This window comes from Lathamus discolor, chromosome 4 (genome assembly GCF_037157495.1).
Source record: "Lathamus discolor isolate bLatDis1 chromosome 4, bLatDis1.hap1, whole genome shotgun sequence".
Classification (NCBI taxonomy): domain Eukaryota; kingdom Metazoa; phylum Chordata; class Aves; order Psittaciformes; family Psittacidae; genus Lathamus; species Lathamus discolor.
In genome coordinates this window covers 74,314,019-74,333,797 of record NC_088887.1, presented here as the reverse complement: position 1 = coordinate 74,333,797, position 19,779 = coordinate 74,314,019, and the positions used below count along the sequence as shown (strand labels likewise).

The window sequence follows — 19,779 nt, the reverse complement described above, 5'->3', positions numbered from 1 at the left end:
TCTTCAAAGCAGTTCAGAGTTACCATGTATCTTGCCAATGCAGGAGCTAAGATTTCTGCATTTAAACACAATGTCAAGAACCCTTTAAAGAAAACTGTTCAGTTGGTCATAATTATATAGAATATTTATACGACGATTTATGAAAGCAGCTATATAGAAATGTTGTCAAGCAAAACTTTAAACAGTATTTATAAAATGTAAGAGAATGAAAAAGCCAAAACCCATTTTAACCTTCTGAAGGAAGCTGAGGACAGGAAACAGGTCTATTATAAGACAATGATTTCTCTTCAGCCCTAAAGCTGACTTGGCGTTCAAGATGCTCTCGAATTCGGTGAAAGTCAGGCTCTTGCTTCTGTTTGCATTCTCTAGCAGATTCAATAGCATGCAAAATTTTATTTAAGCGATCATTTGGGATACCACGGACACCCTAAGGAAACAAAATGCAAACAGAGGGGCTATTATTTCTCGCATTTATATCCTACAATCATATACACTCTTTCGAACTTCAAGCATTACAAAGCTTGGACAAAAATCATGAAAGTTGATAACACTACTTACAGGTGTAGCCATATCCTTCACAGCTGTAATTGATGGCCATCCTCTCAGGTTAATGAATTACACTTATTTGTAACACGTGGAAATTTAGCTTTGGATTTTATAGGTTGAGGGTTGTGGTACAAGAGTGAAAGACAATAGCAAAAGCGGGACAGAGATTCAAATAACTCAAAATAATCTTACTGCTTTAATTCCCAAAGATTCCAGCTTCTCCTCCAAGGCTTGCTCCAAAAATACTCGTAATTTTTTAGTTAAAGAAGGATCAGTCTTCAAAGCATTTAATAAATACTGGTTACTTCTACTTGTTTTACGATCAACTCTCTCAGTTTCTAAAATAAGAATGGAAAAGTGCACTTAAGAGACACTTGAAAAACCTACAGTACACGGGACAATTAAGAACTGCTCTGAAGCATGCATTTTTTATAAATACCATAGACATACATGTGCACTTTTTGTCTCCATGGAATTGTATTCCTTTTAAAATCTTGGGCTAACTTAAAAAAGTCAGCTCACCTGGAACCTATATCTCAGCACCTCATGCCACCACAAGTATCCTTTTCTTGCTACAGAATCACTGTAAAGTTATACGCTTGAATATTTAGCAACAAAGATCTTTACTACTAGAACTGTACTTGGTAACTTCTGATAACGAAAGACTATCCTCTGATAACTAAGTTCTCTAAAAGTGTTCTTTCAAATCAAAGCTGAAGTCTAGCAGGAATTAAAACAGGAATACGACAAACTTGTTAAGAAAAGCTTTAAACAATGTAATGCTCCCTAATGAGAAACACCTACTGAAACTGGATCTTCGGAAAGTAGTAACACTTTCAAAAGTCTTGGTAAAGATAAAACCTTAGTCTGAGGTTTTCTTCAAAACTCTATCGAGGACAAAGTTCAGTGTCATGTTTTCTTCTATGCAGGTCTATGACATCATACATACTTAAAAGCAGACAAAGAAGTTTCTATCTTTTTCCCTTGCTTTAAGCATCAGCAATGACAGAAACTCTTATGCAAGAAATAAAGAATTACCTAGTCAGATTCTTTCATTGAAGAATCTTGACATTTAAGCTAGGCTAAAGTATTATAAAGTCAGACAGGGGAGTAAAGAAGCAAAACATACCCATTTGGAACCTGCCTATAAAGCGTTTCTGGCAAGACAAAATTTTACTGAATGCCACTTATGCCAAGTGAACCAATAATCTGCAGGACTATAGTAGCTGCTTCTGTCTGGCAGTGGTCAGCAAAGCTGGCAAAGCATATACATCCCAAGAAAGTTTGCTGTAAACTACACTCCTAACTTCACCCCCTGAAATGAAAGGTACATCTTGGGCAGGAGTTTGCCTCTTTCCAATAAGCCTTACAAGGCAGCAGAGTCATTTGCCAGCCCACAGACAAAGACGTAAATGAAGAAATAATCCCATATTGTGACTTTTTGATGTTTTCCTTCAAAACAAACATGCCACTTTTTCTATTTTTAAACAATGGTTGCTTAAAAAGCAGTTCCATTTACTTTTCATTTTTCTGTAAGGGAAAGATAAGCACCATGAAGAGGATGCAAGAAAGACTCAAGACACACAAATGGCATATTAGGTTACTGTGCAGGATTGGCTTCTGATGGACCCTGGAAAGAACTATAGGTAATGAAAAGTGAGCGACAGTCCAGCCACCATACTAATAGATCTGTGTTAAAGAGGAGAGAATCCAGCTGAAATCTTACCTGGCTTTGGGAACTGTGTGGGCTATTTAGTCCCTGACATAGGTGGGATTAAGTGATTTGCAAGTTGAGTCCTAGAAGAGGCAAACTGCTGGTTGGTGAGGAAACAGAGATCTATCAGATAATCCCCAGTCAGGAAAAGGTGCATTATGCAGTATGAAATCCTCCCAGAAAGCCAGACAGGAGACATTTTAAAATGGAATGCTTCAAGGAGCCTTCTAAAAATCCCATCCCTTTCCGATGTTAATCCTTACAATAAAATAGATCAATCTAAAATAATTTTAAAATTCCTAATTACGACATACTAATATGTGTAACAAGACTATCCAGCATTATCCTTATTAACAAAAATATTCTTTCTTGCTAATTAACTCAAGCCAAATCGTCTTTGCCAGAGCCAACTAGTTACATCTATTTTCTCACTCATTCTTGTTTTTTTTTCAGAAAACAAACCCTAAATGCTAGATCTAACAACTCTGAAGAAAAAAGACCCTAAGTCTGGATTGCTGTCTCAGCTCCTACATAATCCTATGAAATAACGCACCAAGTCAAGAATTTTCACACTCTCCCTTACAAATGGCTGTCACCGAAAACAAAAAAATCTGGGTCTATCTTTTCAAACTGCATTCTTTCCTTCTCTCTTTAGCACTGCAGGCCATGCCTTTAGGCACAGCAGAAGAATCAAAGACAATCCATCAAGACAGAAGATGGCAAGCAAGAGAAATAGCAGAAAGAATGGCAAAAATGTGGGCAGTCTTTATTTCAGATTGTTCAAAGTCAATGGATTTTCCCTGGGGAAACCTCTCAGTGACGCACAGATGTATTCAAATAACAATTCTGCTTTCAAAACAGCATAATCCCTTCAAAATTTAAACTCATTGGCTATAAGGTTCAAGACTGATTTTGATTTTTGCACACAGTACAGATTAGTATGCTATTCAGCTATTTGGTGTTTTATGTAAAGTACTGTTAGCCTTCTTTAGGAGAAGAATACCATGCAGGATGAACCAATGCTTTCTGTTCCGTCACTGTAAATGTGGCCTTGTCCAAGTTTTCCTCAGATGAAGCAGAAGAACAGCTGCCAACAATGGGCTACGCCCTTTCATTCGGAATTGTACAACTCTGGCTGGATCTGTGGCTGCTTAGAGGTAGGTGTAACTTGGATTACTTGCAAAGGTATCTTTGGTGTGTTTGTGAAAGTAGGCAGCTTCAACGTCCACCACCAACTTCCTTATCTGAACTCTTTACCCTCTTACGCAAAGTTTGAAAAAGAAGTGAGCACACACTGCAATAGCATCAGCATCAAACATTTTTGCTCTGCTTAGCCCAAGTGCCTTTAGACACATGGAATATGCCTGCTTTAAAAAGTTTGCCAGATATTCATAAAAACATTGAATTTGGATAAGGAAATTGTAATATTTACAAGCATCAATAGCAAACAGGAGACTGACACAAACAAGGAATGTTCCCACCCAAATCACATAAGCATGCTGAAATACAATGAAAACCACCACAGGTATCAAATAATATTTACTTTTTTATTTCCCAGAAATACATGCCACTGTATTTTTTGCTGAATCAACCATTACCTTTTTCCTCTTCTGAAAGCTCCTCTATGGGCTCCAGCATATGTACCAAGGGTGCCTGCTCTAATAATAAGGAAGAACAGGAACACCAGACAAACAGGACAGAAAAAAGTCAAGGTCCAGAGTGGGAAAGGCAAAAAAAAAAAAAAAAAGATGCTGATGTCAACTTTCCTGATTGCTGACACTGCCTTGTAGAGAACAACTACACTTTAGTAGAGAAAACCCTAATACAGTGGTCACTTCAGAAGTGATCCAGTTGCCCAAGCATGCGTGTCTACTGCCATCAGAGTTTTAAACCATCAGCACAGGACGAGCTGATACCTCAACACAACTATAGAGAACCCCATGCCCTTCTGGGATGGCACCCAAAAGCCAGGTGGGATGTTTATAGGTATCTACAATGACAAGACCACCTAGAATTAAGTAAATTAATACTATCATTCATTTCCCATAAGGAGAATTTTAATTTTACAATTCATTGTAAAATACTGTTCTGTGCAATTTGATACTGACAGTTTACAAAGGCAAGTGAAATGGACAGGCACAGAAAACCTCAGAAATATATGGGAAAAATGTTAACTTATTATTCCGCAGAATTATTAAGTACCGAATTCGTACATGCAAAAAGTAAGGAAATTTTACATATACATATTTATGATAATTCCCAATAAAACCCATTTAAAAACTCTCTTTGATCACTTCGGTATAGTGAGAGTGAGTATTATCATGTGCTTTAAAGAAATCATGAAATGTCCTCTGCTGAAAACAGCTTCCTAAACACATTCAAATTTTCATTCCATAGGCTGTCAGGTACAAAGTACTGCTGTACTTAAGTACACTTTAAAATACACTCTGTAGACTTCAGATATAAGAGATGCATGAAAATGCTTACATGTAGATTAATAAAAATCCAGTTTTTAAAAATGTTAATATTCACCTTCCATAAATTATTTCAATGAAAACTAGAAGCTGAGTTTCTTCTAGGGTTTATGACAAAACCAGAGATGTGCAGACTACACTTCATTCAACTAATGGCAGTATGGAAGAATACAATTTACTGGCCAGTATTTTGGCCAGGTGTTGTTTTTTTTTCTTTTGCCTTGGCCTTCACAAGAAACCTCAGGTACTATAAATGGTCGTTACACTCCATGGGGAGAAGGGAAGGAAGTGACACTGCAGTAAAGATGGTTGCTTTTCAGTACTTCTTGTATAATAAAGTACAAACATAGATGCACTGTGATGGGTAATCACAGTGAAATGAGCACTTGGAACTAAGTGACGCTTACAGTCATGTCTCCAAATTATTCTCCATCTAAAGAGGACTAAAACTGGTGGTGTAAATGTTTAGGTATGGTAGCTCCTCTCTCCATGCTTTCCATACTTGCAGCTATATTCAGCCTCTCACCTGCTTTTCCAAGCAGGTAACCAGACTTATTTGCTCCCACATAACTTGTGCTAAATAAAAACTTCTTAAAAAAAAAAAAATGCTTCTTAACACCACCACAAGATGATAACAAGATGCAAATATCAATATATTTTACAGAAAAAACAGCAAAACTGAGAGACAAATAGGCTTCTGGTCTTTCAGACTCTAAGGCTGTCAAATTTAACAGTGGTCAAAGCATTTCTGTGCACTTGAACATGATCCTCCACACTACTGCTACTGGCACACTGTTGCCCTGCACCAACTAACATTCTTCAAAATAGTGTTAGTGCACAGTTTGGGATCGTTCCCAAAAGCCTACAGTGAGCCTGTTTTGGAGGACAGAGCCTGAAGAACAGATGAGATTTGGCAAGATTTAATTTAGCTGCACGGGCATTAAGGCTTCTGAGTTTCTTGGCTGGACATACTAGATAGTAAGCCAGTTGTTGTATAATTGGATTCAATCTATACTTGCTTTACCTGTACTTCACTCAAATGCAATCTGCTTAAAGGTGCTGACTCATCTCTGCACAAGCCCCTTTCTGGTAACTTGACAAGAAAAGCTCAGTCCTCAGAACTCAGACCTGAAAAGAGTCTGCTGATCTGGCAAAAAAGGTACATGCTTCTTTTCTTCAGTATACTAGAAACAGAGGAAGTTAAAGATCAGTAACAGAACAGTTGCAAGAGCAAACCCAAAATATATTACTGTTATGTGTAACACTGCTGTTCACTGCATGATCAGAGAGGAGGCTGAATGCTAAAACATGGGGGAGTGCAGTATTTGAAACACCAACTCCTCCAACATAAGCAGGCTTTTTCTTTCTCTTTACCATACACATATTCTAAGAGATATTTATTAAACATCACATTGGAATCAAATCTAAAACAATGCTGCTGATACAGACTGAAATCCTAACTACTTTTAATTATTGTGAACTCTAGTTCATCCAACCTTTTTTGCTCAAAATCTCTCCAAGCCACAATCCAATGCTAGCCTTAAACAAGTAATCACTACAACTTCTGATTTAAATAGAGCCAGTTACCATCCTGGCAATTATCAGCCCTAAACCTAGTTCAGCTGAACCTAGCAGATGCTGCTCTGCGTCAGCATCTTCAACATCAGATCTTGCTGGTCAGGATCTTACTCCTACCTTTCATCCCAGCCTGAGTGTTGAACCCAGACAGACTACTTATCTTCTTTTTGGATTCACACCTAGAAATAAATTAGTTGTTCCCAGTTACCTCTTAGTTCCTCACTCCAGCTGAACAGCCATACTGTGTCCTTGCCTTACTGGAAGTGGATCCCAGGAGACTAAAGCAAGGCAGAAGGCATGCTGTTCAAAGCAGGTTACTTGCTTTGGACTACCAGGGTACTGGCAGAATTGGAGATTACATCAGTCTTTCAGTTCAGATCCAACATCAATTATACTTTGTTCATTGACACAATGTGATTCTTGGCTCTCATTTCCACCCCCTTCTTGGCTGTAAAATAGAGATAAATTTCAACTTCATAATTAAACCAGTCAGGTTCTGCTGATACATTGCTTAATTGATCCTTCTTAACTTGACCATAACTCTCTTTTCCAATCAATGCCTAGTTAAGCCTATTCCTAATCCTAATACAAGCTCAGTGATCCCTGTAAAACCCTGGCTCAGCAGTAATAAGATGTCTCTGGCTGATACTAGCCCTTTGCAGATCCTACCATAAACCAACAACTTCTGTTGGCATGGACCACCTTAACTCCAAAGCTAATTCAGTGCATCTTCCTCAGCAGTCCCACACCTGACCCTATCACAGAATCACAGAATCACAGAATCACAGAATCCCAAGGGTTGGAAGGGACCTAAAAAGATCATCTAGTCCAACCCCCCCACAAGAGCAGGGTAACCTACAGTACATCACACAGGAACTTGTCCAGGCGGGCCTTGAATATCTCCAGTGTAGGAGACTCCACAACCCCCCTGGGCAACCTGTTCCAGTGCTCTGTCACTCTTACAGTAAAGAAGTTCTTCCTGATGTTAACGTGGAACATCCAAACATTATTACTAAATTCTGTACCTAGCCCAGTCACAAACTCTAGACACATCCTCCACGTATGTCATCAGCCAGCCTCAGTCCCAAACATACCCCTAGCTTTATCCTCAGAAGGATAGTTCCTGTCAGCCTCAGGCCTGAACCTAACTAAATGGTAGCTTCCAACACCAGCCTTTATACAGGCTGGACGTACTCTTTATCTCACTGGCCTGAACCGAGACTTATTAATACCAGCCATAATTAAGGCCAGCAACCTTAAAATGACCTCCACAATGATGTCTGTCATCCCACATCTTTCAGAATATCTCTTCTGCCAGCTAATATACGTGGAGAGACAGAAGAGATGTATCAAAACTCTTAATTTCTTCAGTGGATAATTAATTATACTACTGAAAAATTATGTACCTGGCATAGTTTGACAAATTATTTAATATCTGTTTTAAAAAATATTTGAAGACAATTTCCATGCAGGTGGTGTAGGGAAATATATTTACCAACAATGAGGAGTTCAGGCTGTGTATATTTCAAGCATATCATACATTAACTGTCTGTTCTTATCTACTTGCTTAATTAAAAAAACCCACTAATATTCTGACCATACTACTGGCAAAGCAGTCTTCCGGCCATCATTTAAAGGAGAAATGCTGTTTATTTCCTCTAAAATATTAAATGCTAAAGAGCTTCTACCTGAACAAAAGTGTAACAATTGCCTATAGTGGAGTATCACCTACAGTAAGTACTTCACACTGCAATACGAAAACCCAGGATAAAACGTAGAACTTCTCTGCTGTAAATTGCTGCACTTCTTAAAAGATGTAAGGAATATAAGACATGGTTATAGTCATGATACACTCTTTTAATTTATACTCAAATTTCACACCTGAATTGCTGCCAGACTTCATTTGGGATACCTGTAATTTTGACCATTGTATTTGTATCAACGCACTTCATATATTTTTCTCCTAACTAATCAATGGGAAGCCATCTACTGCACACAGGCAGCATAAATATTAATTTTAAACCAATATTTTTAAATATTATAAATTTTTGACACTTACCTGAGGCCTCTAAGTTAGGAGTCTAGTCATCTCAGACTCCTACAGTCAACGAAGAGACACAGGCAAAGAGCAATTCAGATCTTAGTTCAGCTGAACCAAACTCTGAAGGTGCCCCTTTTCTGTGTTAACTGTCTACCAAAGCTACTTTGCCTAAATTTTCCTCAAATGCTTCACCTATGTCCCTAATGATAGCTGAGCCTTAGTTCACACCATGTTTAAAGACTGAGAGATAGGTGTTAATCAGCAATCTAATTAATGTATTTGTTTTTTAATTACTGTCTTCAACATTCTACCTGATATTATTGACCTAACAAAGATTAAATATTGAACAAGTATCAACATTTCAATGTAGGAGGCAAAGCCTGATTTTAAAATATGACTTTTTAAAATAAAAAATCATAATTAATCTGTTGCCGTTTTGTGAGTTTGAAGTGATCTTTAAAGATAAGACTTCAGTTATATCTGAACAAAACCCTACAGCTAGCTCAGAAATAGTGAGAAGAATTGTCAGCCAGGATGGCATTCAGGGCACACTTCTAGCTCCTGCAAGAAATCAGGAATGTTAATACAAAAGCACGAGGCTAACACAGCTATTGCACTACTTTACACCTAGGGTACCTCATTTGTAACTTATCTTTTCATTACACAGATTTAAGATGTGCAAAGTGATTAGGATACAAAAGCTTCCAAGCAACTTCAAAAAGTGTACTGAAGTTTACATTGGAGAGCCTTTTTCCAGAATTAATTTTCTTTCAGGAAGGAAAAGAAAAGGAAGATATTCCATATGCAGGCAATTGCTTTGTAGGAAAACTACAGCTGGTGATTCCAGAGATGCTCTGTGCTAAATAAATTTGTGAACAGAAGTTATGAGTGAGTGCTTTTATTTTGATAATGGCACAAGATGCAGCCATGAGTCATAATTCAGTATGTAATTCAATCCCTTGAGGAGCCCTGAAAATTTTGTGAAAGACACTATAGCCTCTGCTAACCTCTATATCCAGAAATTAGGTAGGGTAAGTTTAAAAAAACTCCAGAAGGAAAGAAAGGGGACAGACAGAGAGACCTGCAGAGATAAACAAAATAATCATCAGCAAAGGAATCTCAAGGAAACACCTTTGTTAAGGTTTCATAATAAACTGATAGTGAATCTTGTGTATATCAACGGCAGGAACAGCCTTGTCTATCTTAATAAGTTTCAGAAGATGCCACAAACTTCCTATTTGGAACAGCAAGAAATTAGGAAAGATCTGATGACCTGATTTAAATTGTCAGAGTACAGAATATACTAATGTTTAGAGAACTGTTTTCCTCCTCAGTACAAATGAAAGTAAATGCACTAAGAAAGCAATGCTTTAAAGTTTGCTGTGTAAGCCCTTAGCAGCAATACTCTTCATAAAACTTGTTTCTTAAATTCAGGGCAATAGAGCTAAGCTACCTGCCCCGAGATCTCTTAGCAAGAGCCAGCACTACTGTGTTGGTGCAATGAAGCTGGTCTGAATGAAAAAGAATGAGATTATTTACAATACTTTTGCTAATAATTGATCCTTAAATATATTATTTTCTTCACAAAACATTGCATCTATACATTTTCACATAAAAAGCTTCAACACTGAACTGCTAACCTTGTATATGTTAGAAAGAAATCTCTGTATTATTCAAATGATGTTACCATATAATAATCTATTTTCCTTCATTTAATAATTCTTGTCATTACAGATATTTTTAAATCAACGCTTCATAATTTTTAATTCCTTAATGAAGTTATATTGAAAGCTGCTGCTGTATACTGCCCCTCTCCCCATATGCCTCTTCAGAACTTTTTGCATTTGCTGTACAAGATAAATTCTGTACATTTTTCTTACACAAATTCCATTTTGTCTCCCTATGACAGGTTTTAAAGCTAAGAGATATAATGATTAAAAAATATTTCATTATAATTCAGTGATTCAAATTATTAAACTGGTTTTTTAACATTTAAGCACTTTACTTGCTCAAAGGTCATTTTTCATTACTTTTCTACTTAAAATACAAATAAAGAATTAACTGATTGCAGAGTATTGGTATGGTAACAATACTCTCCATTAATCTGCATACTGAGAAAGAAGGTACAAAACAATGCAAATGGAAGTTCATCCCTTTCTCCCAACTCTAAACAATATCACAATGCCCCAAGTTTAAATAAATAATGATCTACATTTAACGACAGATATACTCCGGAAGAACTATCTACACAGGATGGCCGTCTATTCTGACTATTTCTTCTTCTGTATTTTTCCTCCTTGCCATTAGACCTCACAAGAAAAATACACTATTTTGGGACTTAAAACCAAACATCTCGACATATTTTCCTACACAAATCCCAGTACATGTATATACCTATCCAGTATATGCAGATATCAGATAAGCACATTTTCTGTAAGAAAATGACATTTCATTTCCTCAATTAATTTTATTTACCTTAAAGTGCTTCAACACTATACACGTACTAGGAAATGTTCTCAAATTATTTTCTTTTGGTTTTCATTTACTCTTTTCAATAGTACATCTTTACAATTACTTGACAGGAATTCTCAATGCTGACATAGACATACAGCAAAGCAATTCCAAACATGTCCTTTCAATGTAACTACTCTTACAGTTATGATTCAACGAGCAACACACTTGAGAAGACAGAGGGTTAGATTAAAAGTACTGGATCTGGAACTATCAAAAAGCCTTACCATGCATCACTTGTAGACTTGGTTTAGGTTCTTGAAGATGCTCTACAGTAGTGTTCACTAAAATTGCAGAACAGTAAAAAAAAAAAAAAAAAGTATTATAGTAAGCAATAATACACATATTCTAAAGCATAGCAATATTTAATCACATTCATAAATCATTTAAATTTTTGCTTTAATGGAGAAAAATTAAATCATTTAGAAAGTAAAAAATGGTGCTTCACAACATAAAAGCATGTCTTTATATATGCTTAATGTTTGTAATACTTCTAGAATCAGGAAAAGAAACTAATAACTAAATCATCAGTGAACTGGAATGTGATCATCTCTTTGGTCATGTCTGTATGCTGTCTTTTGTGTCTCAGGGAAGAAGTCTTGGCCCAAAGCTACTTAGTTAAGTCTAGCCTGATCAAGGCTTATATTCCCCAAAGAGGATCTATCACACAAAGCCTATATATATCTCATGTATAGAGTGTAGCTTTGGAGTGAATCACCGTTTCAGTTCTACACTCCTCAGATAAGCTTGGGGCCTATGAGCAAAGTCACTTGTGTGCCATGGTCTTGTACTTGTCTGTTCTTTAGTGCGGCTGGATATCACAAGCTCTAGCTGAAAATGAGTACAGCTTTACTGTTACTACATTCTCCTCAAATCAACCTACTCCCTGCTGCCATATTCAGTTCAAACCAATGCCTTGCCAGTAAAGCAAGATGGTTCCCAAATCGGGATCAGAATTAATTCAGATGTCATCATCTACTGCTTACATAAACTTGTTTCAAGTCACTGCAACTACAGCATCACCTATATGGACATTTGTCATGCAGGATTACATCCTAAAACACTATTAGAAGGTTTAGTTACTTGTAAGACTTCAGATGTTAAAGCATCACAGATGAAAATGACAGAGTTATTAAAATTCTTTGAACATCTGTATCCTGAATGAAAAACTAGTAATTTTTAATTCTCTTCCAGTATTTTGGCTTTTGTGAGTTCTGCAGCCTAAGGATAGTCAAGCATGATAAAACAATTAAAATTACACTTCATAAAGCAAAGCCTAAAGTTGCTCACATAATACAAAATACAGTTGCTGCATTTCACATCTCTTCACTATTCAAGCAATCATCTTTCTACATTATGATTCCTTACAGATGCGAAACATGAACTTTGCAAATCATGACATGACAAAGGGAAGGTACCCTGTGAAACACAAATTGCAAGTACTGATTTCATTTCAATATTTAGTTAGTAAAGTTCATGTCTCTATGTTTTAATGAATTGTAACATTCGTTTCAGCCAAGCTGCTGAAACCAGAAATAAAATCTGATTTTTCTTACAGTCTGTACTTACCTTCATATGGTTTAATGTTTGCAACTGATCTTGTGGACAATTCTTTAATCTAGAATAGGGAAGACAGATAAATTAATAGTTACAAATGTAAATGATCAATATCTAAAAATGAACATTTAGTACAAAATACCTAGTTTCAGTACCATTCCATAATAAATTATTGTTTATGATTTGGGGAGAAAAATACTACTTTTGTGGAACTCTCTTCTACTGCTTAATATGTATTTCATTCATGCTTAATGACTGCTGAAGACTTATTTCTGTTTGTTGTCTTATGTGGACTTACACTTTGTAACCCTATTTTTTACAAACTATAAAGTGAAATGAGAGCAGGCTTATAGACCACTTCAGCACTCACAGCTTCCATACTTTCTGCTTCAGCAATTCATGTTCAATTTTGCAAGCCCAGCTCCACTCCAGGGAAACACTTAATTACACTTTTATTTGAAATGTATGAACGGTTCTCGAGTCTGCTCTACAGTTCTATTTGACACCCAAGACATGCACTGAATGAAACTGAGAGCGTAGAGGAAACTATCTGGCTGTAATTCAGTCTAAAGAAAACAGTAAACTTGTGAATCCACTACACACAAATCACTGAGGTGCTGAAGCATGTCCAAAGACCAAGGCAGTTGATGAAGGGTCTAGAGAGCAAGTTTTATTAGAAGCAGCTGAGGGAACTGGGGTTGTTTAGTTCAGGGGAGACCTTATTGCTCTCTACAATATCTGAAAGGAGGCTGTAGTGAGGTGAGTGTTGGCCTCTTCTCACAAGTAACAAGCCACAGGACAAGAAGAAATGACCCCAAGTTGAGCCAGGGGAGCTGTAGGTTGGATATCAGGAAAAATTTCTTCATTGAAAGTGCTGTCAAGCATTGGAACAGGCTGCTCAGGGAAAGCAGTGGAGTCCCCATCCCTGGAGGTATTTAAAAGATATTTAGATGTGGTGCTTTGGGACATAGCTTAGTGGTGGACTTGGCAGTGCTGGGTTTATTATTGGACTCCATGATCTTAAGGGTCTTTACCAACCTAAGCAGTTCTATGATTAAAACAATGTTCTGCACTCCAATTCCCCAAAAAGAAGTTCAAGCCGTACAGACACAGTCAATATGCGACCAGAGATATATCAAAGATCAAATGCTAGTAAAATGTTTCTCTGTGTTTTATGCTCTCTGAAACATCGAATGCTTCACAAAACAGACCTGCTTCTTCTGAGTAATAATCAGATCATTCTGCTCCTGTAGCCTCTGCCCCAACTCTTCTATCCTCCTCTTGTAAAAGGCATTATTTTTATTCAGGTCTTCTCTCACTGATAATTTAAGTTTCTCAATCTGTGACAGCAGCTAGAAAGCAATCAGAAGAAAAGTAACTTCATATTATTATAGGAAATACTGTAATTCTAAACAGTTTAAACAAGCAAATGTCATGCTTAAATATTTTTAACTTTTCTTTCCCCCCATAAAAACCTTAATGTCTCCTGTGGTTTCATTGGGATTCACATATTTTACAGCTGTCAGGATCATTTTTTATTTACACAAGGAAGACTACCTAAATCTCAATACAAAGAAAAGGACATGCATACACATTGCTGAGATTGCCTAAAAATAAGATTGCAGGAAAAAGCATACAAATCTACAAAAGTATTTGGTTATAAATACTATCAAATAATGTAATCAAATAAGGAGATGAGATATGAATTTGCATGAAAAACCCATTAGCTCTGAATGTAGAAGAAAGGGAACAATATGTTTTAAGTGCACCATCCCAAAAGTAATACTTACATTACTCCTCCCTTATTCTATTCTTGCATTGTATGTGGGTGTATCAATAACTACATCCTTTTTGGGGAATGTTCCATGGTTCCTCCCCACTGCTTTCTTGCCAGAGGAGGAGAAGCATTGGTCAGACCACTATGATCTGCTCAGTTCTTACATGCTCACGCAGATGAAAGGAAAATGAAAGGAAAAGAAGCAAGAGAAACAAAGCTGGAAAGAGATTAAAAAGAAATGCAGACATAAAAAAAAATCTGAGGAATAAAGCTCTGTATAGTAAAATACATAAACTGATGCAAAATAAAATGCCATGGTGTTTTTTCCTGGAAAAGCTGAACGGATTCTGCATTAGAAAGCTGCAACTAAAAAAGCAGCAGAGAAGTGACAGAAAAGAAGAAAAAAAAAAAGACTGAGCATAGGTACATGGCAGCAGAAGGTACAGGGCAGATGAAAGCTACATGTTGGCAAGTTATATCTCAACTTTCCAGCATATCCATGTAACACAGAAAACACTGTATAATGACACAGTCCTTGAAGAACTAACAATAAGCTCTTCAGAAAAGAGATACAGTTTCAAGTGGATAACAGGAACACAATGGACTTGTCAGATTCTTAAGTGACAAATTCTGTTTCAGCCTTAGCCTTGACTGAAACCTCAAGCTCCTAGCATAACTGAAAGAAAAAGGTAATAAACAGGTCTAAGAGACTCTTACAACTCTTGATATCTAGGCTTTCTAATGCAACAGATGTATTACAGCATATTCAGAACTACTGAAAGGGTAATAAAGTAAGAAAAAAAATCTCCCGTTAGTTGGTTTGCTGTGCCACTTACCAGGGACTTTTCTGTCTCATGGTCATGATTTAGGGCTTGTATTCTAGATGTCCACTTATTTTCCTGCATAGATGAAATTAATATTTACTCCTGTTAACAATGCATTACCGTTTAGTTTGATATATGTAGCTTTACTTTTCTAAATAAAGCATAAACACTGAAAAGATTACTGATGATATGAAACTTGAGTAACCCCATATTTAAGACCTAGAACAGTCATCAGCATGTTTTATACATCTGAGTATGGTTTTCTTACCAATCACTCTAGAAACTACATATTTGCTCCTTAATTTGCATCCATAGTAACTGTAAGAAATACACTAGTATTTTGATGCATCTCTGTGTATTAACAATTAGAGTAGTAGGCGCAGAGCTTTTTTCCCCAAAAATAATGTCATTTCAAGTACTCATTAGCAATGAATTTTGTGTAATGTTGATTAAAAAAGGTATTAATATATGAATTTCAGAGTGAAGTGAATCTTCCTTGATGAAATAAAAAAATACCCATAAAGTAAAACTAACTGAAGTATCTAAACTTCTGAATGTTTAGATACTTCATCTTGATACCGGTAGCTTTATATATCAGCAATATACAAAGATGTTCACATTCCAAGAACCATGAAATGTATAATGCATGTCTCAAAGTGTCAAAAAAAGGAGTAAAAAGGTTTGTGGGTATTTCCAAAGGCCTCACACTCTTTTTTTTCTTTTTTTTTTTTTTTTTAACAGGAACAACCTGGACATGCAGGTAAGTCTCAGAGCAATGCAACAACCTTGGCCGCTGTGGCCCTTTCTATCTCAATCCTTACTACAAGTGGGACTTTGGATTGCCCAATTGATTTGCATCAGCACCGGCATCCATGCTGGTCAGATGACATAGTCCTGGTACAGAAGTTTAACCTGCCAAGCTGAAGTGCTCCATACGGCCCAAAAACCTTGTGTTGACAGATCCCATCAGAAAGTTTCTCAACTTTTTTTTTTTTTCATCTTGGATAATGGACAATTCCAATTTTTAAGTGGCCTCACAGATGAGCAGACATAAATGCTCTATCAGAGCACTCTGGAACTGAACTGAAAGCATACTGGGTAATACTAGTTATATTTAATCACAAAGAATAAGAGAATATAAATAAATAACAATTAGTTCATTTATAAAGCATAAGCGAAATAATGCCTCGATCTTCATTATAAAGGTTGTACTAAATAATAGTAAATCTTCAAAAAGGAGATAGTGTGGGCCTTGAGAGAGATGACAATTTTATTTACGTATTTAAAACCGTATTCAGAGATGTACAAAAGTAAAAAGAACACAAGTAGTCTGTCAAAAGCAATACATTAAGTTATAGTGTTACCTGTTTTTCAAGAAGCTTGACAAGGCTGCGATAATCCTGAGGACTCTGAGGTTCCTCTTCTGTAAAGTCCTGGCTGTCTTTCAATGTCCCTAAGTTGGATTTTTGTGGCATACTGGACTTTCGTAATTCTACCAGTTGCTAGAAGGAGGCGAGGGAGGGAGGGGGAGGAGAGAATTTAGCAACCTGCATACACATTTTATTATTTAATACACAATTTACTTCAAACATAACTATACAGAGACTGCATCAGATACTCTTCACATTTATAATGAGTTCAGCATTTATCGAGTTTCACATAATTATTAATATATACATCTAACATAAATACGCCTTGCAAGTGCACACAGGACATAGCAGCTACAAAATACAAGCTACTCTGGTAATACTGTGCATATTTGTTTTCTGACCCACCTATACTTCTACAGCTCTCTTTCTGGTGAAAATTATGGAAAGCATTTCTAGAGCATGCATTGAAAACACATGCAGTTATACTGTCAGGACTATAACCCAGCAGTTAGTCGCCTCCATGCCAGTTACAAGAATATTAGTGTAAGCACACCTAACAGACATCAATCATATCTACCCATCTGTAAACAGACATTCAAAGGTTGAAGAGTAAGAAAAAACTGACATAGTTGCTGAAGGCATAATTAGTTCATCTAGAACTATTCATTCATCTATTTAAAAAAGAACTGAAATTATGTTCCTAAAGCACCAGTATACAAAGATAGAATTATGGCTATCATCAAACCATTATTTTTAGAGTTTTGTAAGAAGACCTCTAAGATGACTACATCATGTTTCAAATATGTGAAGTTCACTGCCATCTATTATAAGGGATTCATGCCTTAAAATGTTGGAAAATGTAAATCACTTACATTTTCTAATGTTGAATTTCTTGAAGACAACTCTTTAAGCTCTTTCATAAACATCTCTTTCACTTTTTCTATTTCATCAGCCAATTTCTCTTTTTCCTCCTCTTTCCATTTATGAAATGACTGCAGAATTTCTTCTTCTTTTGATTTTTGCTGTTCACATTCCTGAAATTATATGAAAAGAATTATTTGTTATTTTTCCGCACATGCAATACCAATTCAAGCACCCAAACTATGTGTGGGAAGCAGTCACTTCCAATGCGCAATACTCTCACATTAAAAAACATAAAATCCACCAGTTTCAGAAGAATTTTGGGGTAACTACACATTTTGCTATATTTTGGTAAGACATTTTGGTAGTTCATTATTTTTCATTGAATAACACATGAACAACCTTAGTTGGTCATATCAAAGATCTGCTTAATTCAGCATCCTGTTTCTCACAGAGACCATAAGCATTTAGGTGGGAAAAGATAATACCAGGGCAAACACACACATTCTCCTTAATAGTCTCCAAGCTGCCAACTGTTTCCAGCTCAGAGGACTTCCTCAGCCAGACAGAGTTTTGTAAACTCAATAACCTTCAATACATTTCTCTTCATACACTTTTGCAGTTATCCCTTGTGGCTGTGTCAGCTTTTAGCAACTGCAACATCTTTTGCCAATGAGATCCACAAGTTGAATGAAGAGGCAAGTTTTGAGGGTTTTTTTGTCTGAATCTGGCTCCTGCTAGGTTCATTTGATGGATGCCAAGTCCTTAACTGGAAAAGAAAGTGAATTATTAATACCTATGCACTCTATGTAACTCATCATTTTGCAGCCATCAGTATCTCACCCTCCATCTCCACCGAGCCATTGTCTCTTTTTCAGACTGACAACTCTTAGCATGCTCAGTCACTCTAAATACAGATTGATCAACTTTGTAGACCATCTCCATAACTTTTATTATAATAACATATCATATTTGAGATGAAGGGACTAGACCCACACATATAATTTAGGCTGTGGCTTGCACAGCCATTTTTCAGACTAATTTGTAATATTTGATTTTCTTTGCTGACTGCTATTAACCACTGGGCTGATGCTTCCATGGAACTATGTATCTATCACAACCTTAAGATCTTCTCCTTCAGTAATAAAACTCAGCTCAGAGACCATAACTTTGTAGACAAATTTAGAACTATTTTTTCCCATATACAGTTAACCCACTTTATCTGTTAAATTATCATTCCACTACCTAGTCATGCACTTTTCTATAGTCCTCAACTTGTCTGAAGTCCTGCATTTCACCGCCCAGAATATACACACTTCGTAGGCAATCCCTACATCTTTCCATCACAGATTCACTCTGAATTTGTTCTCTGGCTAATTATAACAAGCAATCATTGTACAGTCATGAAGAATGGGGTCTTCCGCATCCTTTCACCTCAAAGGAGTAGAAGTGACCAAGAATGGGAAGTATGACAGGTTTTATCCAAATTCCCTCCAGCAGTGTTATCCTAAAAAAAAAAAAATAATCAAAGGGAAAGATCTGCTCTTTCAGTCAGAAGACAACAACACAATGATATCTGAATTGACAGTGGGTGTCAGTCATGGCAGACAAACTGCAACCAGCCACACTTCACATTCCTATCTTCCCTGAAATGCCAGAAAAACACGGAAGATTTGAAAGCTCCTTGCTGTGTAACACTGCAGGCTGCAGGTTCAGGACATTTCAGGTAGTCCACTTGTAGTTAGGAGTCTCAGCTAAAACAAGTGACTTCAAAATAGACCCCATAGGCACTAAAAAGTGTACACTGCCCTGTTACGCACACTCCAAGTCCCATTTCATAAGAAGAACAATTCATTAGGGGCAGGAGAAATATATAATTGCTGTACCTCTCAAAAGTGAGGTACGGAATGAATGAGTAGCATGCCTAGCACATATTCACACAGGGCTTACATTCCTAAGTAAAACTCTAGCCATGTTCTTCATCTGGTAATTCAGTACTTTTGAAAATGGAAAAAAAAAAAAACCAACAAAACAAACCAAACCAGGAAGCTGAAAGAAAAGGGGAAGAAGAAGACTGGATAAAGAAGAGTCTGAAGCAGTGTTCAGGGAAAGAAACACTACATGTTTTACAGAAGACCAGATTTTCCTCTGAAAACAAGGAAGAAAATAATTAATGATATCTGTGTTTTCTTTATTTAAATTCAAAATGCAAGGTTGCTTTCAAAATATAATGGTTGGCTTTATGTTTGAAGCTCCTCATACTCCCCTAGGAAAGCCATTTAGAAGTTCTAAATATTGAGAGAAGGTTCTCACAAGTCAGGTTAACAACCACAAAACACTGCTTTTGAATGTAATATAGGGCAAACTGCAACACAAAGATCAAAATTTAACTCAATCATGGGACATATTTGTTTCTTATACCAAGAATTTGCTCCTCAAACTGAAGCACAAAGCCTTTCCACTGCTAAAAAAAAGATAATCTACCCCTATTTCTATAGCAAATAATGATTGTATTTACTTGAACAG

At 36.6% G+C, this 19,779-nt stretch overlaps 1 protein-coding gene across 3 annotated transcripts in view; it reads right to left on the bottom strand.

Moving 5' to 3' along the window:
• Positions 1-19,779, bottom strand: part of DZIP1 (DAZ interacting zinc finger protein 1) — a 39,988-nt gene that overhangs the window by 8,567 nt on the left and 11,642 nt on the right. For 2 of the 3 annotated variants that reach the window (XM_065678052.1, XM_065678053.1), the window contains exons 6-14: positions 17,265-17,426; positions 16,387-16,524; positions 15,035-15,097; positions 13,633-13,773; positions 12,434-12,482; positions 11,092-11,148; positions 3,859-3,918; positions 739-884; positions 232-427 (exon numbers count right to left, since the gene is read on the bottom strand). In XM_065678052.1, coding sequence (XP_065534124.1) covers positions 232-427; positions 739-884; positions 3,859-3,918; positions 11,092-11,148; positions 12,434-12,482; positions 13,633-13,773; positions 15,035-15,097; positions 16,387-16,524; positions 17,265-17,426 — 1,012 coding nt within the window. The remainder of the gene's footprint in view (positions 1-231; positions 428-738; positions 885-3,858; positions 3,919-11,091; positions 11,149-12,433; positions 12,483-13,632; positions 13,774-15,034; positions 15,098-16,386; positions 16,525-17,264; positions 17,427-19,779) is intronic. The other variant, XM_065678054.1, reaches the window with a different exon arrangement.